General features: G+C 44.8%; 1 protein-coding gene across 1 annotated transcript in view; it reads left to right on the top strand.

Moving 5' to 3' along the window:
- The first annotated feature begins 16 nt into the window (after positions 1–16).
- LOC8030368 overlaps positions 17–19,874 on the top strand; it is a 28,795-nt gene continuing 8,937 nt past the window's right edge. The window contains exons 1-7 of the mRNA XM_029990861.4: positions 17–524; positions 611–652; positions 1,413–1,451; positions 2,669–2,734; positions 3,296–3,417; positions 8,028–8,173; positions 12,418–12,562. Of these exons, the coding sequence (XP_029846721.1) occupies positions 359–524; positions 611–652; positions 1,413–1,451; positions 2,669–2,734; positions 3,296–3,417; positions 8,028–8,173; positions 12,418–12,562 (726 nt within the window). The 5' untranslated portion in view covers positions 17–358. The remainder of the gene's footprint in view (positions 525–610; positions 653–1,412; positions 1,452–2,668; positions 2,735–3,295; positions 3,418–8,027; positions 8,174–12,417; positions 12,563–19,874) is intronic.

The following is a 19,874-nucleotide window of genomic DNA, read 5'->3' as shown; positions in this document are numbered from 1 at the left end:
AAGTTGTTTCGCCGTTTCGCTTATTTTACCATACTCCAAGCGTAAAATCTGGTTATGAATAACGCTACTGACAGCGCTGGGAGACAGCGAGACAGCTTTGCGCCTGCGGAGGGATACGGGATACGTCCAGTGGATTCGTTACGGATAGAAAAAAGTAGAGGAAGAAGCAGGCATGCGCAAATTAGGACAGCAGTTAGCCGTCTTAGCAAGATGTTTCTGATATAAGCGATGAGAAGTTGTTGATTGTCAAACTGTTCAACGCTGAGAACATTTTTGGTTGGGGTTTAAGGAGCCACCTCCGGACGAGTGCGCGAACGGAACGCTGTTGCGGATACCGCCGCCGGATAGGAGGGTAGCGATGGAGGTGACCAAAATGGATCTCAGCGGCACGCTACGTGGCGGATGCTCGGAGTGCCTGTGCTCCCAGTACCACCGGACCGTGTGCCTGATTCAGCTCTCTCCCGAGATCCCGATCGGTGCCTGCGTGGACTGCTGGCACCGCCCGGCGTCCCACGGGGAGCTGGGTGAGTCTGCCTCGTAACTCGAGACCCGTTCGCGCGGGTCGCCAGTTCGCCAGCGTTTTCACGGGTGCCGGATGGTATCGTTGCAGAGAGGGCTGTGGAAAACTCGGAGTATCCACCAGCGTGCTCAGGTAACTTCCTTGATATTTATGATACCCGAGCTGCCAAAAATAAACTTCATCCGTTTTTCTTTTTTTAATAGTTTTATTGCGTGTTTGTGCTGCTTTCATCCCGAAAGTCGATGTGACGGACAGTGCACGAAATAACCCAATCCGGAAAATCCTGTCTCAAGATTTTCGTGTTATCTCCTCCACTTTTGAAATTACGGGCTCTTAAAGACCACACACACGCACCCCCTTACCTGTTGCCCAAGCCCGTCACCTCCCAAGCCTCGTTATCTCCTGACCATATCCGGCTAAGGCCGCACCTGCATCTCTTCCTATACATTGTTTGGGTATTGAACTTGCGTTCCCAACACGACTTCTGCCTCCCAGAGAAAGCTCCACTGCCAAAGATGAAGAAGGAAAAATGTATCTTAAAACAACGAATCCCGTACTAACAACAAAGCCCGGCGCTGGAGGAATATATATTTTGCAAGATAACAAAAATTTGCTAGTAGAGTGAAATGTTTCAGCCACCAGTTGTAATCGTCGTGATTTTTGGTCGCAACAAAATTAATAATATGATTTTGAAAGCTGCTCCCGATATTGGCATGTCAAGGAGCTGATCAAGGGGGACAAGGTCAGTTAAATTCCCTCAGGCATCCCGCGGCGGCAGTGATTGCCCACACACCCCCTAGGGGGTGTGTACACCCCCCTGGTATTTCTGAATTCGGCACCTGCTTAATTCGAAACGACTTCTCTATTCTTTGTTCTTACTCTTTCTTTCCAGAACTGGCCATCGCTTCTACGGCGTCCTTGGACGTTTTAGGTATGTGAGATCAGTTAGCAATCTTGGCTTTGTTGACGCTTCATAGATGTTCTTATTACTTCTTAAGTAGATGGCTCTGTCCATGTGGCGTGACTGTAAGCTACGAAGAAAAAGTTGTGTCTGGCATGCAGGCCAGGAGCTTCACGCTATTTCTTTCGAGGCAGGGTCAGCATACGCTTTTCAGCATCTATCTGTTTGGTAAGGTTAGTGTATTTCAGCAGCTTTCCAGCAGTGAATGGCACAAGCCTATGATTACCAGTTGAATTAGTGAAATTTTGCTCCAAATGATGTTAGCTTATTTAAACTCGCACTACGGGATAGAAAAGCCCACATCGCAGAGGCGAAAAGCGACTTTCATTATTTGTGCCAGTTTTGACAACTTTAAGCTGCACATGAGCTCAGATGTAATTTGTAAGTTAATTGCAGATAAAGTTACAAGCTCGCAAATGCGTTGCCCCCAAATCGTAAGTGAGTTACATGGAAGTTAGCTGCACCATGTCGCTTTCAGGCAATGTACTCCAGTTGCCGAATCGCTGTTCAGTTTCTAATGGCAGGAGAGTCGGTGAATTGGCACCATTTTTGTTTGACACACTGCTATAGATAGAGCTCAAGATCAGTGACGTCTAAGCATGTAGAGCTCATTATTATGACTGGAAGGATGTCCCTTGTTTCACTGGGGTGGCAGTTCCTAGGGGGATCGGTGGCCGAGTGTGCAAGTGCATCGCAGCTTTGAGCACGTGGAGTGAAAGCTCGTGCTACAGAACCCAGAGATCCACTCCTGCTCGTTTCGACCTGGATGAGTGTCATACCCAATATGTGGTCGTGCATCACCACTGCGTGACGCACTTTAAAGATCCCAGGATAGTGGTTGTACTGCGCTGGCTAAATTTCACCTCTACAGCGTAAGCCAGTGTTGCCAGACCTCAAGGACAGACAGACTTTATGCAGTCTAAACACGAACGTCAAATTTGGTTTTGGGCAGTAGATCGTGCATACTTTGGGAATGCCAAGTTCTGAGAAGTAAATCTAATTGAATCTGGGTACTGGTTACTCGAAAGGGTGAGCAGTAATGAGGGTTTGCCCATGGATGGCAGAGAAAAAATGCCAGAACTCAAAACATCTATTATTAGTGGGAGCAGCCATTTGGCCTGAAATCTGTGCCACGAGACTCTTTAACCATTATCAAGACATACTCTGACTTCATGCTCTTCCTTTAGGCTCCAGGGAACAAGAAAGCAGCAGTCCTGAATGCAGTCTTCTGCCCCTGTTGGAGATAAAAACAGGTACAACCGTCAAACCTTGTTCTTTTCTGCATTTGTAACTAATTTTGGTTAAATGTTCCCAAACACTGCCTAACAGAAACCATCCCAATCTTTACCAAAATTATCATCCGAGGGTGCACTCAGGTGTGAAGCAATTCTTTGGTTGTGTGCTCCATTACATACTGTAAACGACTTACTACTAATAATTTTCGCGTCTCGAAAAATATTTTGAAAATTTGATTACCTGGATATACTAGTATCACCCCATGGTATCCAATATAAAGCACGTCACTCCAAATTACAAAATTTTGGGCCCGCAAAATACTCTCTAAACCCACACTTCGTTAAATTTGCAAAATATTGAGCCCACAAAAATGAAGTCATTTACAGTAAATATCTTCCTACTTTTTTTTTTTTTTTATCAGGACTTCTTTTTCTTTATTGTATAGAGGATCATTATTGGTATTTGGTCATGCTCCTAGGAACAGTGGATTGAACACCCTTCGCCTAATAATTGTATAGGGTTCAAATAATACCCTCTCACATTATAGTTTTTTTTCTTTTTCCCACTTGACATTGCAGAGTTTGAGGAATGCCCAATCTCTCCGCCACCCAGAAGCCTTGCAGTGGCCAGTTCCCAAGATTTGTCGTCGGCTGTTGTGCCCGCGGTCCCTGCGGCTCCACGGCAGATCAACCTCCCTGCGGTAAGCCCACATACCGTAGGGAGAGTTTGTGGCGCGATGTTGTTGCTTCATTACAGGGTGCTGTGAAAGGCCCTGAAAATTAGGCACCTCCTTAGCTCAAGCGCGCAGAAAAGCCTGCAAGTGCCCGTTGCAGAGGCTTCACTGAACACTATGAAGCATTCTGTAAATCTTTTATACATAATGTTTGCTTGTAATGTAACTTATTCATTAAATAACCACTTTCTAATTTTTTTTTTTTTTTACAAAATGTTTTTACCTTACCCAACTACAGTAAACTTTCATTAGTTCGACCTCGGTTAATTTGACTTTTCGTTTAATTTGATCGCGTTCAAAAGTCCCAGCGAGCGCCCATACATTCCTACGGAGGAAAAGTTCGATAGTTTGAACTCGGGAAGACTCCACATTGAATAATTTGCCCCAAGCGAATGCGCGCAGGCTCACATTGCACGGCACCACGGCAGAAAAACCACCAATGTACGGCGAAACACGGGCCCTTTGCCGCAAAGCGGAACGTGCGTAAATATGCGCCAGCTCCTCTACGCCGTTGAGGTGGACCGTAGCGAATGACACGAGCCAGTGCAACCAATCTGGCGTGGAGTAGCACGGAGAACGTAGCATGCGGTCGGGCGCAAAGACAGCGCGCGCTCTCAAAGCGCTTTTCTGTAGCATCGTGTGCGGTCCATCTTGCCCGTCGGAAAGCACAAGTTCTTTTCCCTTTTTCTTTTTTTTGTTATTTTTCTTTGTCGTTGACGGTCTGGCTGCCCGGCGCCAAAGTCAACCCTTAAAACTTACCTTTCTTTTTTTTTTCTTCTTTTTTGTGGTGCACAATTTTCCGGGGACGTGACGTTTTGTTACGCTGCTCTCCGGAGCATGCTTTTAGACACTCGTTTTAAAGGGCAACTCCGCTCGATTTCGGAAATTTTGAGATAGTGGGTGATATAAACGTGAAAAGTACTTCAAAGCAACCCTAGACCGTTTGTCTCATTAAAAGCAAAATATTTTTCGTGCGATTTGTTATTTACCATAATCGCAAACCAAAACTAAAACTTCGGCACAGCCAGGCAACATTGTACCCTCAACGTCAGTTGCATACGCACCCCCGTGGAATACAATGGGTCACGTGATCTACCAGCGGTAACCCAGAAAAGACGCGGATACGAGGGGAAGGGCGAGGAGGGAGGAGGGAGGGCGGGCCTAGCCGCGGCAACGCAAGCAGCGACGAAGCAGTCTATGTAGGCGGCAACTCAGGCGGTTAGTCTGTTGGCACCGGTTGGCACGTATGCAAGGAGGATAGAAGGGTAGGAGAGGGTATGACGCCAGCCGCATAGCCTCCACGAGCCATGCTCCCTTGACGCCTCGCCTCTTTCTCATTTTTCTCCTTACTCTCCTCACTTACCAGGGTAACGTGACCAGGTCACGTTACCGCAGCTAGCCTTCGTCTAGCCATGGGGTCAAGGAGGTTATAAGTACTAGGAGGGGGCAGGTGGCAATATTGGTGAAGCCTAGTCATAAAAAGTTTAAACCATTTTGTGCCCAGCGTGACAACAGATCTCTCTTGCGATTGGTGCGCGTGACATGTCACGTGTGAGATGGATGGTTGATTGTAGAAGGACTCCTTGCAGGCTTGCGCGCGCTCCGTCCGGTAGGTTTTATCAGATCGAAGGCTAGACTGTGGTGTATTCTAGTACCCCATTGCAAGACGAAGGCTAGCTGCAGTCACGTGATCGGGTCACGTTGGCATGGTAAGTGAGGAGAGTAAGGAGGAAAATGAGAAAAAGGTGAGGCGTCAAGGGAGTGTGGCTTGTGGAGGCTACGCGGGCGACGTCATGCCCTCTCCTACCCTTCTATCCTCCTTGCATGGAGTCCATGGGGTACTAGAATACACCGCAGTCTAGCTTTCGATCTGATAAAACCTACCGGATGGAGTGTGCGCGAGCCTGCAAGGAGTCCTTCTACAATCAACCATCCATCTCACACGTGACATGTCACGCACACCAATAGCCAGAGAGATCTACGGTCACGTTGGCCACAACATCGTTTAAACTTTTTATGACTAGGCTTCACCAATATTGCAACGTGCCCTCTCCTAGTACTTCTAACCTCCTTCCACGTATGTCAGCGAAACTCCATCCCGTACAACTCTCTCTCCCTCTTTTTGTTTCTCTTGTTCTCGTTCATTTTTTTTTTTTTTTGTCTGTCTCGCCTGACGAGGAGCGCGTCCGTAGCATCGCCTGGTAAGCTCTCCCTGGAAAAGAAAATACCAAGAAAAAAACTGCGTATGCAACAGACGTCAGCCACAACGTTGGCTGCGCCGCATGTCGCCCGCTAAATTAGCGGATTTTGGTGACTTCGCGCATCTCAGTTTTTGTCGGCCGGTTTAGTGATCTTTTAGGTGGTATTACGTTATAATATTTGACATTCGGTCTCTCTAGATGATACTAAAGAGAGTCGCAGTGTTTGCTAACAACCGAGAATGAAGCGGAGTTTCCCTCTAAGTGCAGACGGCAGCAGACCATCCGTGACTACTTTGGACATGAGAAGGAAGTTTAATTTTGACCGTTTTTTTGTCCTTTTTTTTTAATTCAATCATTCGGATAATTTGACCAAATTTCAAGGTCCCATCGAGGTAGAATTAACGAAAGTTTACTGTATTCTGTGCTGTTTCAAAAAAGTGAGTGGTTGGTGTACTTTTGGTGTATCACTCTTTTCCAGGCATTCAAAAGGTATGAAAAAAAATTTTAATCTATTAGGATTAACAAAAAAGTCAGGTAACAAGAGGCAGATGTAATGATACACAGTAGTACGTCAATAGTGCACATTACGTTTCAATATAGTCACCATGGTTGTTTAAACATTTGGTCCAGCGATACATTGAGGCACCTATGCCGGCATAGAAGAAATCTGTGTCCCCGAGGTCACGTCATGACGGTTTGTTGAACTTCCGTATCATTTGTGAATAGCATACCACCTGGGTTCTTCGAAAACTGAAGAGATGGAAATCACTGGATGCCAAGTCGGGGCTGAAGGGAGGATGCACCAGTACCTTTCACCAGAAGCACCGTAACAATGCACGCATGCTGTTCATAGAGTGTGTGTGCGTTGTCTTTTTTTTTGTGTGTTTAATGTTTTTGTTATGTCTGTCATGTTTCCATGACACGACATTAGCACCATACACAAGGAATCTCTGCCATTGAGATAACCTTTAGGCACGAAAACCTAGTTGCACCATGCACTTTCACATTTGGCCAAGTTTCCGTGAGCGCAGCCATCTTGGAACTGATATTGCAAGGGTCTGACGCAACACATGCACCATCTAAAGGTTGCTTGATGAAGCTGTGGTCTTCGGTTGCAGCCCTGAAGGGAAGTTTTAACAAGAGGAGAAATATGACAATTGTGAGAACTCCCGTTACCTTACTTTTTGAATAACCTACCTCTCATGTTCAAGGATAAGTTAAATATGGTCAGCTATATCGGTAGCGCAATGCGTCTAGGAAGGAAAACTCGGCTCATTCATGTCATCGGTTCCAGCACAAGCGAGGACCAGTCTTGTACACTGTACTTAAAAAAAATAAAAAGTAATTGATTACAAATACTTTTGGTTAAAGAGTTATGAATCAGATACTTGAGACGAAAAGTAATTGACTGTTAAGTGCTAAACCAACCGTTACTTTTTTTATTACTCCAGGTTTTTAAAACAACATATTTCTGCCAGTTTGAAAACGGACCTTTTGTACTCTCTGTGATTGGATTAGAATCACCGAATTGCAAGCTACCAATCTTCTCAGTCCACCAGTTTTGCTAGACTGCCCTCCTGTCAGAGACACGATTCGAGGATTCCTTAGCAGAAAACTTGTAGAAACAAAGAGCACCATTATAGAAAGGGGAGGGACAACAATAGCAATGGTTACAAGTAATTTTTATTACTTTCAGTGGTAATCAGATTGCTTTTGGGATTGCCTTGTAATAAAAGTAATTGAATCATTACAAAATTGCTCTAAAGAGTGATGGAATAGAAGTAATTTGGTTACTTGTAGCGGGTATGCCATGCACAGCGAGGCTGGTGTGTTTATGAGTTTCGCCACTCGGCGGCTTCAGCGCGTTACACCCGAGCCATTTGAGATGCCCGAGGACCGGAGGCGGATTGACTCACCTGCCTTCGAAAATTGCACCGACTTCCTTCTCCTCTCGCTTCTCCCCCCCCCCCCCCCCCTGCCCCCCTCTCCTCGTCTTTCTTCTTAAAGCTCAGCCGCAGCACCTGAAGAGGCGCAGTAGAGAAGGGAAATTCAATTCGGCCAACTTTGGCAGGGAGCGCGTGCGTGTAGTTTGGTGTTGTAATTTTGCGGAGCGGCGCAGCTTTTATGAGACAATTGATGTAAGGACATTCCAAGTACCTTCGGGGACATCCACCAGGTACAATTTGGTAATCGTTTGATTCATTCTAAATAAAGATTCCGAGCCCTTTGGAACAAAACATCAATGTCTTTGCGGTGTTGCCACAACATTGTCAACGTTTAAACATCAAAATAGGGGCTGAAATTTCTTTTCCATACCCCTTAAGTTTCGTGCCCCTTGCATGCCGGTGAATGAAAAGGGGCATTATTTCTCTGCAGCCTCAAGACTGCAGGGGAAGGTGGAAGCATGGCCTTCCCCCACTGTGTTCCTCGTTAAATCCGCTCCTGTTTGGAGAGCCATTGGACGAAGAACGGAGGAAAACACTGGTTTCGAAATTGAGGGATGACCTCATACATTTCCTCGAGTAAGTGCCGTTGCCTCGATAAATTTTTCCAGCAACGGTTGGTATACTTCGTTTTACCGCACAGTTAATCGCAAAGGATGCTACGAGCCATCTAGGTCAACCTAATGCTGCGTGAGCGTCATTTGACCATCAGATGGGGTGCAGACGCACATGGAACTTGTGGTCGCGCGATGCGTTCGCAGCGTTTTGGCTGGGACGGCTCGTAGCACGCGCTGCATGTAGTCCATCATGAGGTAAAATGAAGGATGATTGTGTCTTTTTGCGAAGTGAAGTGTCACATGGTGTCCACCGTGCGACCTAAGGTAATTGGGTCAAAAATCAGGGGACAATTCGTGCTTCCATAGCCCAGAAAATTGAAGTGCACTTTGTCGACATATGTGGCGCTTGCGGCAGCCTGGTGTTGAAAGCTTATTCTCATCTTTGTCAAAGGCAAGACTGATAAAAGAATAAGGACCTTATGACCAAAGTTGTGGGACCGACAGAAGATTGTTTTGTGTAACATTCTACTCTGCGAGCTTGCATGAAAAATCTGACGTGCGAAAGCTATACCCTGTTTCACCTTACGACGGACCGCAGAAGGTGCCGTGAGTCACCAGTGCCAGTCCCGTGTCATGTGAGCGTCACGTGACTTTTAAGATGCGATACATTCGCAGCGAAGGATTGGTTGGGATGACCCGTAGCATCCACTGCAGCCCGTCGTAAGGTGAAATGGAGCGTAGAGAAGTGCGTATTTGCTAGAAATACATCCGTGTTTTGGTGTTCCACTCCAAGAAAACGAATATAGTTACGAGTCACGCCGGCAGGTCACCCGTATCAGTTGTGAATAAATCTATTCACTGCCCAAACTTTCTATTACTGGCAGCTCCTGGCGTTGCCCCTTTTCCACAGCACAGCTTCTCACTTAACAATAGCAACTCTTCCAGAGTGCAAGAGTTTCAGTAGAACTGATAAAACAGGGAACGGGTCCGGGGCTATTGTATAAATGTACAGGGTCGTTGATTTTAATTCAAAGATTCGGGGCTATTGTGTATATAAACAAAAAAAATGAGACGTTTACAGTTCTCCGTAATGCTGAATTAGAGTGCAGCTGTTGAGGAGGAGGAGGGGAGGGTGTGCTCGTGTGACGTCACCCTTGTGACCCCCGCGACGTCACGTGTGACATCGTTATGGGAAACGTCCCATTATGCAACACACGGTTACGGCGACGCCGCTCAACCCGGAAATGGCTGCCTAAGAGCTGCGCTTTAAAATAAATCAAGAATAAAAAAAGCAAGTCAGGGGATGTTGTATAAATATGCAGGGTGTTTGATTATAATTAAAAAATATTATTTTTAAAAAGGGGGTGAGAGTTATATGAGTGCCATCTTCACCACATATTTATAAGACTCGGTGGACGTTTACATCGGGGGATAATTCTCACAATATGTTTGCTCATTAACTCAAATCCATTATTTAACTTTTAAATTAGTGATTTTGGGGGTCATGTTGCAATTGCAGTATTGATGGCAATTACTCTTAAAAGCCAGATCAATTAAAAGAGTTTATGAAGATGTAGTTGTTTTTGCAATAGGAATAAATGAATTTTCGTGTTTTTTTTACCCAATTAACAAATTGCTTGCAAAAAGAGTGCCATGAGCCCTGCCCACAGCGATACTTGGAAGAGTGACATAGTTGTTTTAGTAATGACGCCAATATCTTGCCAACGTGTCCTTGGTCGGTGTGCCGATGACACAAGAGACGACATGACCGAAACGACGTCCCTCTTTTATGCGTCACTGTGGGCAGGGTGTGCGGCACTTTGTTTGTGCGCAATTTTTTAATTGTTCTGACCTCTAATGGTAGTCGCTGTCAGCACTGCATTTGCAACACGACCCCTATAGCCAATAATTAAAAAATTAGTTAAAGCAGTCATGAAACGCTTTTCCAACTTTTTCCTGTTTAGCTTTCCTCCCCAACTCATAAATCGCGCATTCTACTAAACAGTTCAAGAAGACAGAAAGGGGGGAGTCCCTCTTGCTCGGATTCTCGTTTGTGTACCCGAACACGGTCGTTGTCCCCCCAGAAGATTAGCCCGTCACTCAAAATTCAGACAAAAGTTGCTTTCCCCACCCCGTTCACCCCGAAGCTGACAGTGCGGTGGAAGCTACGCGCTTCTTGGGCCAGCCACACTTTTGCCACGTGATCACGCTCTCTCGCGCATACCGACGCGCAGAGAATGAGGTCAGGTGATGAGAGGGAGGTGACTGATTGGTCCGGCAAGTGTGTTGCTTTCACCGCAATGTCAGCTTAGGGGTGAAGGGATCAAGTGAGGTCCAGTGCTGTGTGACGTGCGTTTGGGCCCGATGACGCGCTGCGGGGTTCGCAGATGTATCACAGTGAAAAGGCAGAGAGCTTACGAAGAGAAGGAGGTACAAAATAGTCCGCTGTTTTCTCAAATTTTCGTACCGAAAGTCAGGCTTTTGACTTCCTACCTTTTTTCTTTTGGCCCACTGAACGATGTGCTATTAGTAGAATCCCAATATAAATTGATTTACTCCAGCCCAAAATTCGTTTCATGGGCCCTTTAAGGAGTTAGAATGCCGCCATCAAATCTGGTATGTTGAATGTGCTCTTAGTGGGTGCTTAGTCAAATGGCTGATTTCGGTTTCTGTCCCAAAGGTGCTGATGTCACGTTTGTGCAAAAGATGCATTCCACAGTAAACAAGATCACTTGAGGCACCCAATGACTATTTCTTCAAAGGAGCAGCATTTGTTTAGTTTGTGTTTGGAGGAGGCTCGTCCAGAACAGATAATTTATTCTTGTGCCATTTTTGTAGCACAACTCTGTACCCTCTGGTTTTATTGAGCTAGGCACCTTCCATGATGGATTGCACTGTCTCTGCTGAGAGTGCTCGGGGTTTCTTCGCTATACATGGAAGACATTAAAGGGATCAAAATAGCGCCCTTAACGAGTGAAAATAAAGAATTTTTTCCTTGGAAGATGGAGGCCGTTTCCATTTTTCAGGTTTATAAGGGAACTGACGACATGTATGCAATGTCGAAGTGTGCGGTGAGGACATAATATGGGAAAACAATATATAAGGCCTATTTTTACTGGGCTGAAAGTGCTCTAATGTCATTAATGAAAAGGGTGATTTAAGTGTGGGAATGGGTTCGGTCATGTCTCGTTAATATGGACCCTGTTAAAGGGGGGGGTGCAACAATAAGATTAAAAGAATTTGCATCTTGTCATTTTTACGTTGTTTATCATGTCCTGGAGGATAGAGAAAACACCTCCTTCATTCAGAAATGTTGCGATTCCGTTGCATAATCGCAAAGCAAAAGTCAAGCTTTTTCCCCCACTTGCGGCCGTAAGTGGCAGCCGAAGGAACTATGGCGAAAAGATAACGTGACTTCGCTCGGCTCTAAGCTGCAGCATAACGCTCGCTAATGTCAGCAGAGAGAGGGAGAGGAAGCATACTTCGAGAAAGCACACGGGAAGCTACACAGCACCTTGAATTACGTCGCTAAGAGGTGGACCGGGTGTGGCCCTGAAGACTGGGAGCGAGTTGAGGGGTGCCAAAAATGCTAATATTGATCTTTTTTTTTTACACCAGTACTAGGACATGCAGGCGAAATATGTTTTCTGTTCTTTACTTTAGAAGGGTCAGAGAGCAACTTTCACAAATGTTTGATCGAAGTCCGAAAATCCTTGCACCCCCCCCCCCCCCCTTTAATATGATTACCACCCTGTATGGACAAACTTTTCAGGGATGAGCTATGTAAATACATGCATTTCTGTTTCATTATTATGGACAATCTTCGCAAAAATCAGAGGTGTTCATGTTAGTGATAGATTACTGTAATTTCAGTCTGGGACACTTCATTACCAGTTCTATTTGTTCTGGTGGTTCACACTTTGCACACTAAAACGTCTTGTTCTTTTTCTTGCTACATTACTCTTTTGTCAAAAAATTTTGGTGGAACTGAATGCTTTTTTTTTTGGCAGGACAACAGGCTCTGCAGTCCTATTTAAGCTTGGTTCACTGTGCAGTTTATTTAAGATGGACAGCCGGAGCGATACGTTAGGACAGACCAGACGTTACAGGTCATCCTTAGCAGAATTTCGCATCTACAGCGGCGAGGTCAAACACCCATTGGGGCCGAAAAGCTTCCCGCCGTCTAAACGTTGGAGGACACTATTTTTTGTCGTCTTTAACCCGCATCGTTGCCTTCGGTCAGACTCGCCTTGCCATTGTTTCCAGCACAAATCACCTGGTCCTGAGCGGCTCGAGCGCAACCATTAGGTGGAGCTACAACTCCCTGGGAAAGGCGTTGGCATCTGCCTATCCGAACATGGTGCTGGACAAGCCAGGAGCCAAGCCTTTTTCACGTTCTTCCGGCATTCATGTAAGACTACATTCGGCTGACTCTTTTACGCCTATTTAGTTACGCTATTTTCCGGTCTATAAATGCTGCTTCACACATTTGCCTTCAAGTGTGTTGCATTCTATCGTAAACACTTAAAACAAGAAAGCGCACTGGCGTTATCCATTAGGTAGCCATGGAACCCTTCTTTCGATGAGCCAGTAATTTTATGAGTTTTTAGCGCATTCTTCATTCACTGTGGGCTCGAAATAATTCTAACATTGTTAGAAGCGACAACTTCCCATAGACGGTGCGTAGCGTTCATCTCGCAGGTAGTGTGAAACCTTTACCGTAAAATCGTGAAGAACACCCACCCCATACAAAGAGATACGATAGATGGCGGAAAAGCATGGTGTGGGCTATCTCTGGTGATTCGACAGCAAAACTTTATCAAGAAGTAATGATAAACACCGGGGCACCCGCTAGATACCACGTGACATGGGAACTGGTACCGTAGATTGCGGACACGAAAGATTTGCATTTCGCGGCGCGACATACACACGGGAACTGGCTACAAACTCCCGTGTCTCGGCAAAGGGTACCGCAGATTGAAACGCCGCAGATTCGAGTCTCACGGTGAGAAAGACACGCGGGAATCCGCAGCAAACTCTCATCTCACGGACACAAACACCGCACATCACGGACAGCAGATTTGAGTTGCCAGGTGCAATAAACACGGGGGCACCCGCCACTAACTTGCATGTCGTGCGCGTAGACGAAAATGCGTGAACACGCTACGAACTCGCTTGTCCCACGTATCGGCACCACTGATCGAGCAATGGATACGATCCCGTTGGACTTTGCGCTATGTCCAACGTGAATCGTGGGGTGGGCAATGCTTTGGAATTTTTATGCTTTGGATGTTTAGCCATATAAACCAGAATGGGCAATCTCTCGGGGGAGGGCCCTCATCAGGATTTTACGGTAGTTGTACACACTTTCGGAGCTACCTAGTAGATCACACCAGTATGCCAGTGTGCTCTCGTGAGCAGTTACACGAGAGCACAACGCACTGGAGCCACGGTTGGGCAGTATCACGATACCAATGTATCGCGAAGGTATTTTAGAAATACTCTTCGTATTCACATTTTTGTGTCACGGTGCTATTTTTCAGTCCGTATAGACCTTTTCACCCTCCGTGGCATGGGCGCTGCCATCTTGGAATCACGTGACGCGTCCGCCATTAGGTTGCTTCAACTCGTCGCTTCGCTCTCCCCTCCGTGCTACTCCGCGTCTTGGCGGATGCGTAGAATTTGTGTTTTAAGTCGAGTTTCACCGCGTTTCTTACCTCACTCTGTAAAGCGTCATCCAATACTTAAATATTTACCGTGTAATTGCATTACATGATTATGTGAACAACTTCCGCAGTTAATTTTGTAACACGTTTTGACTATTTTTATCGTCGGAGTGCCGGCTACGTGTGAAGAGGCTATGAGCACATGAATCAGCATGAGCGCTCACGCACATTGATAACATATATGACTCTAAGACAGCGGAAGGGTTCAAAAGTCAATAACTTATGAGAACTCGGGTTTGCTTACTAATAGTGGCGGAACATTCGCAACAGGAAGCACAATGTAAGTATATAATGATCGCGCATTTGGGATCACAAGTAAGGTGACAAAATAATCAGTTTAAATAACCACGTGTTTCCTGAAAGCATCGTGTTTTGTATTTATAACAGATCGAAAACAGTGGCTTTTGATTACATAGGTGAAATCGTGGAAAAGATAGGTAACAAACGTTTAATTTTAATTTGTTGTTTTATGCAAGAAATAATGGTACGTCAACATCAGGCAGTTTGTTTGTTGACAATATCACACGAACATCTGTTCGATGTTCTTAATCGTGTCTGCTATATAAACATTCCTCTGATCGGTTTATTTATGAATTCCAAGAAACTATACTGTGCGTAATTAGGGAAATGTCTACAGTATTTTAATTGTCAAACTATTTTGTTAAGATAACCAGTTCAATTAATTCATTTCAACAGAAAGGTTTTGACTTCCCGTGTAATAAACTGTCACAGACAGCTTGAGAGTGCCTGGGGTCCACAATATGTGACGCTGAAGAGACTCCGTCTCCATTAAAATCGCACGAACGCAGCGCTGTCGACGGCGAATAGAGATTTACCTTTAGCAGCTGGCGATGCCGAAATCTAGGAAGCGCATCGGTTCAAACCAGTAAAGAGCTTTCTACACAGGTTCACTGTGAGGCGCCTGGCGCTCGACTTCAGCCAGACTTACCAAAAATCACTTCTTTTGCGGCCTTTAATTTCATCTGGCGAATTTTACGGGAGAGTAATGTCAGGCATCATTTGAGGGGCCTGTCACTTATTTCATACCTTGAAAACGTCGTATGCAAATCTCCATATCACAAATAGTTATTTCATTGGGCCAATATCATAAAATCTTGTTAATGAGTACTTTGGTTTAAAAAAAAATTAGTGGGCCTAGGTTGGTCTATTAAAATATTTCTCGAGAACTTGATTTATTTAAATAAAACAGGCCGAGAGAATAACAGTTCTTTTAAATATTATTTACATCATTATAGGAGACTTCCAGTCTGTGAAGTTCAATAGTTGGTGTACGAAACCCAAACCGTAAACTTGCCACTTCATATGTTTTTCGTGATTCGGCACATTTTTAATTATGCAGTGGACCTGCTTCTTCACTAAGCACTCATGCGTTATAGTCTGTTACAATATAAGATGAGCAGTCGAATCTCTGACATGAACTCGAGCCCTTCCATACCACTCGGTGCACGCGCAGCCAAAGCCTGACGGCAGGCAAGAAGCGCGTGCTGAACGCGGAGCATCTCCAGATCTTTATTTTTTTATTTTTTCTAGCAACTAGCGCCCGGGACACCGTGGCCCAGGGTACGGCCATGGGCCACGGTAATCATCTCTGTGCACCAGAGCAGTTGTTGCACCGCCGAACCTGGCCAAAATTGACGATTGGACGTAATCACATGCATCTGGTGTTCATAAAAGTGCTCGCAATTTAGGCTCGAAACCACCTCGTCGTTCTCCAAGTGACTCAGCACCATTGTGTCATTTGCTGTGTTGCACAAGAAAGAAATTTGTATCACAAAATTAAGAGAAAATGGCATGAAACAGCAACACAATCGCGTGCGCGTTGGAATCGAAACCAACCAAATTGAAGCAACCTCATGGTGGCGAGTGCACCAGTGCCCTCTACCCTGCGGTCAGCCAATTACTGAAATGAAAAGGTCTATAGTATGTATTTCAGTATCAGAATACATTTCTCGTGTATTCTTTGTATTGCGATACAGTCTAAGCTCATTATAACAGACCTGGTTACAACAGACATTTGGACATAACATACCGATTTGTGAGGTTCGGTTGGTTTACCTCTATGCACCATTGACTCAACTTCATATCTGCCTGCAACATACTCCTTCTACAACAGACCGAAATCTTGGTCAAAATCAAGGTCTGTTATAATGAGCTTAGACTGTACAATCATGACTACAATTTTTGAGGAATCTATGGCCTTCACGCGAAAACTCAAGCGACTGTTTTCTTTTCTTATGTGCCCCAAAGAGGGGGGGGGGGGGGGGGGGGAGGAGGTGTTACAGTGAATGGGGCCTTGAGGCTTTGCTATCACACAGACCATGGTTTGTTTCTAACATAAAGTCCCTGAGATTCGTGACCTCCTTCCCTATTTCGCAAAGACAACGCGTCTTGCGAAGTACTTCGGCGGGTCGACTGTTCCGTTGGTTCAAAACATTAAAGGGATACTTCAACAAAATTTGAAATATTCCCGTTGTGTTCAAAAATAGGTTGAATATGATCCACAACATCCGTAAGTGACAATCGAACGTTTGTATTTTGAGCCTGGTGGCTGTATTTTTCGTTATAAACGGCCCACTCTGGCAAGCGCTCGGTGAAGGCCCAGTGGAGACCTCGTGACATCCAACGCAATCGTGACGTAGGTCGTCTCGGGACGAGCAAAGCTACGGCGAGGCTGACGTTGAGAGGATGGCCTTAGTCGTTCCAGCCACCGAAGTGGCTGCTTTTGTAAGAATTTTGAGTGACGGGTTAATCTTCTATAATCTTGTAGGGGGACAATAGCGACTTCTGCGACACACAAAAGGCATTCTCGGGAAGAGGGGAGTTCCTCCTGCCCCTCTTCTCTCGTCGTGGCCAGAGGCGAGACACTTACCGTTACTAGCTGTCAAGGTTCCTAGATGGGCATTACAAGCGAAGCGTTAGCGACATCCACCAGGTGCTCTTTGCTAATCTTTTAATTTGTTTTAAAATTCCTTTGTTCGATGTGATACTGCTCCTTTGAACACATATAGAACAAAAAATGAGCGCCGAAATTTCGTTGCAGTATCCCTTTAAAGGCATTGTGGGCAGAAGCTTCACGAGCATACATTGCATTCCCCGTGACCATTACTTTGATTAGGGTACGCATTCTTTTTTCGGATCATTGGATAAAAGAACACCTGTTTAGTTCAAGATGACGTCTTGAGATGACTACGGCGAAAGGTGCCGGGATCAGACTAGGGGTGCTCAGCTTTTGGGGTGCAAGATGTCCAAAGAACAGCGCTTCACTCTGGACAAAAGGTCCAACCTAACGAAGACCTGCTTGGTTCCCACAGCTCTATCTTAAAAGCAAAATGCCGATTCTATGCTAAAATTATTTCGGGCTCGAGAACGCCTATGTTCAATTTCAAACTACATCTCACGGTTAGTATGCGTTTCATTTTTTTTAACTGGAGGTCTTGTTCTTTTGCATTTGAAGTGCAAACCTCGTCTTTGTTTGTTTTATTAAGAGCCTGTGTTTGTCGGCACATACAGAAAGCTTAATCTTGTTGACTAATCTGACACTTTGCCGAAATCGGCATTGGCAGACCCACAAGCTATTTGACGAGCTACTCCCCTTGTAATGTAATTGAGTGTAGCAGCACAGCCTTGCGTTTATTTTTGTTTTGTATTGCTACTATGTAAAATGTTAAGATATATACCAGGTGGGCATTTTACTGCTGTTTTATGAATGGTAACCTGATACCAATAATAGAGAGTTACCATCTGAAATAACTTTTTTTTAAGAAAAATGTTTTTTTAGTATTTTTGCTTTGTCAAAATGTATTTCTGTAATTGCATTTCGATATACTTTTCTATTTTTAAAGATGTATTTATGGTATGTATCGCAATATTTTTGGACAGGTGTATTTCAGTATCAGTATTTTAGCCGTTTTTTGTCATGTATCCCAGTATCTCTGCCCAACTCTAACTGGAGCACAGTCAAATGCAAATGTGTGGACCAACCTTAAAAAAAACATTAAAATAAAGAAAAATAAAAAATTTAAAGGGTAACTGCAAAGAAAAAAAGTGCTTTTTAAACAGTCTAATTGGGAGAAACATGTCTAAAAACAAATTTTACACGGAAAAAAAATTTTCACTGCAATATTAATTGCGCAAGACTGATTTTAGTTTCCGGCTATTTCGTCCATTTTAAATCACGCGCCACAAAGTTGGTATTATGCGTCACGGTGTCACGGAGCGACGTCGGATAGCATCTCTTCTCATTGGCTAAAGATTGATTGACAGCTTAGTTCTTGGTTGTTAAACCTTTGTTATATGTTGTAATTTCCTTTTGAGCGGCATATTTTCAGGTTTAAAGAATAACCCATGTAATGAGAGTTATTATTTTTTTACAAAAGGTTTACAAGACGGGCACTTCCGTTTGGATTCATACCATAACAAACAAAAGGTTAGCCATTCTTCCATGGCCGCCGAAGTCTCTACTCCCGCTTGTCTCGCCTACCTCGACTAGTCGTATCGCAGAAGGGATCAGTGTTTCGTGCTGACCCATGTGCTTGAGTGAGACTTCCTGAAGTGAGGTAGTGTGTGTTCAGCAGCTGTCGCAGGTGTTAGTGATAGGAAGCGATGCAGGGTTTTAACTTTCATAGCGCGGTTTGTTACTTTCGTTTTCCTCTTTGCTTTCTTAGCGTGCTTTTTTGTTTTTTTTGCACATGCAAATGTTGACTTTTTGGAGATGTCAGCTTCTGTAAAGCGGCGCCGTTGCTCTATAAACTGCCAGAAGAGTGATCGTGACAGCGAGCCTTCCAGCAGCCATGTCGCCCCGAAAGATGAATGCTATTTGGCTGGACGCAATCGGGCGTTCGCCTAGTGACAAACATGTACTGGTATGTTCTCATCATTTTGCTCCGGAGGCCTTTAAGATTCGCACCGGGTGCACCGAACGTCTGCGACTGAGACAGAGCTGTTACGTAAAAAACCTGGCACTGCCAGGTTATTAAGTAACAGCTGTCCGCAGAAGCCTTCGAACGTCTGAATTTTGCATTAGCCGACAGATTTTTCTCGGCTTCTGAGCCCTCTTACGTTAAGTTGTTCGAATTGAATGTGTACTGTTATCGTAAATCTTGGCTTGTGATTGCGCCTTTGTAGATCATCTTATTCGTTTTGCTGGAGAGACGCAAACTGCAGGCATAACAAAATCGTTTGCATATTCCGCATATCTTGCAAAAGCACTTCCCCAGTCACCTTGCAAAAAGCGCGAAACACGGAGTCCGCATCGTCCTGACTTCCCATTCTTTTACTTGCTAGTAGGTATGTCTACTGAAACTGCAACTTGAAACTAGGGACAAGGCCAGAGAGAAAAGAGACAAAGTTTAGAAAGCTTGCTCGCCCTCTCCAATTTCTGAACTCTCAACTGATTTTACCATAAAAAATGCACCAACGCCTCCTCCCAAAATAAAGAAAAATCACTATGTTGACTACGTAAATAATGGTCTCAGTGCATGCATCTGTGGGCAGGTAGGAAATCTTGCCTAAATTTATTCACACCGCATGATGAGTGCAACAGACTCGCCTGAGATTTACAGAAAAATATTGGTTGTGACTTATGTTTCCCTGAAATTCTGTATAACCGGTCGTTTGCAGGACCGAATGATCTACTCGAGCGGTGTGCATCGCTGTGCAAACACGTCGCTGTGCAGACGCAGTCCAACAACAGGAAGCATAAAAACAACAGATTTAGAACAACAATCCGGAGTCCACTGTCCAAATAAAACAACGTAATTTTGATGAAAACACCCGCAGCTTTTTACTTACCATATGCGTCTGGAATCTTCCACATTTTGAAACAGAACTGAGGATTTCAGATTTACTTTTAAAGACGCTCCCTGCGTCCTGGACCAGCTGGACCGAATCAGCTGACGACGACGGGACTGAACCCGTGTAACCTCAATCCCACAACAACCAATTTGCGCTCCGTGTTAGGGTGGGTTTCTACTTCCA

The sequence above is a fragment of the Ixodes scapularis genome, unplaced genomic scaffold (genome assembly GCF_016920785.2).
Source record: "Ixodes scapularis isolate PalLabHiFi unplaced genomic scaffold, ASM1692078v2 PGA_scaffold2__306_contigs__length_199485367, whole genome shotgun sequence".
Classification (NCBI taxonomy): Eukaryota; Metazoa; Arthropoda; class Arachnida; order Ixodida; family Ixodidae; genus Ixodes; species Ixodes scapularis.
Note: the sequence above shows the minus strand (reverse complement) of the source record. Positions and strands in the feature narration are given on the sequence as shown.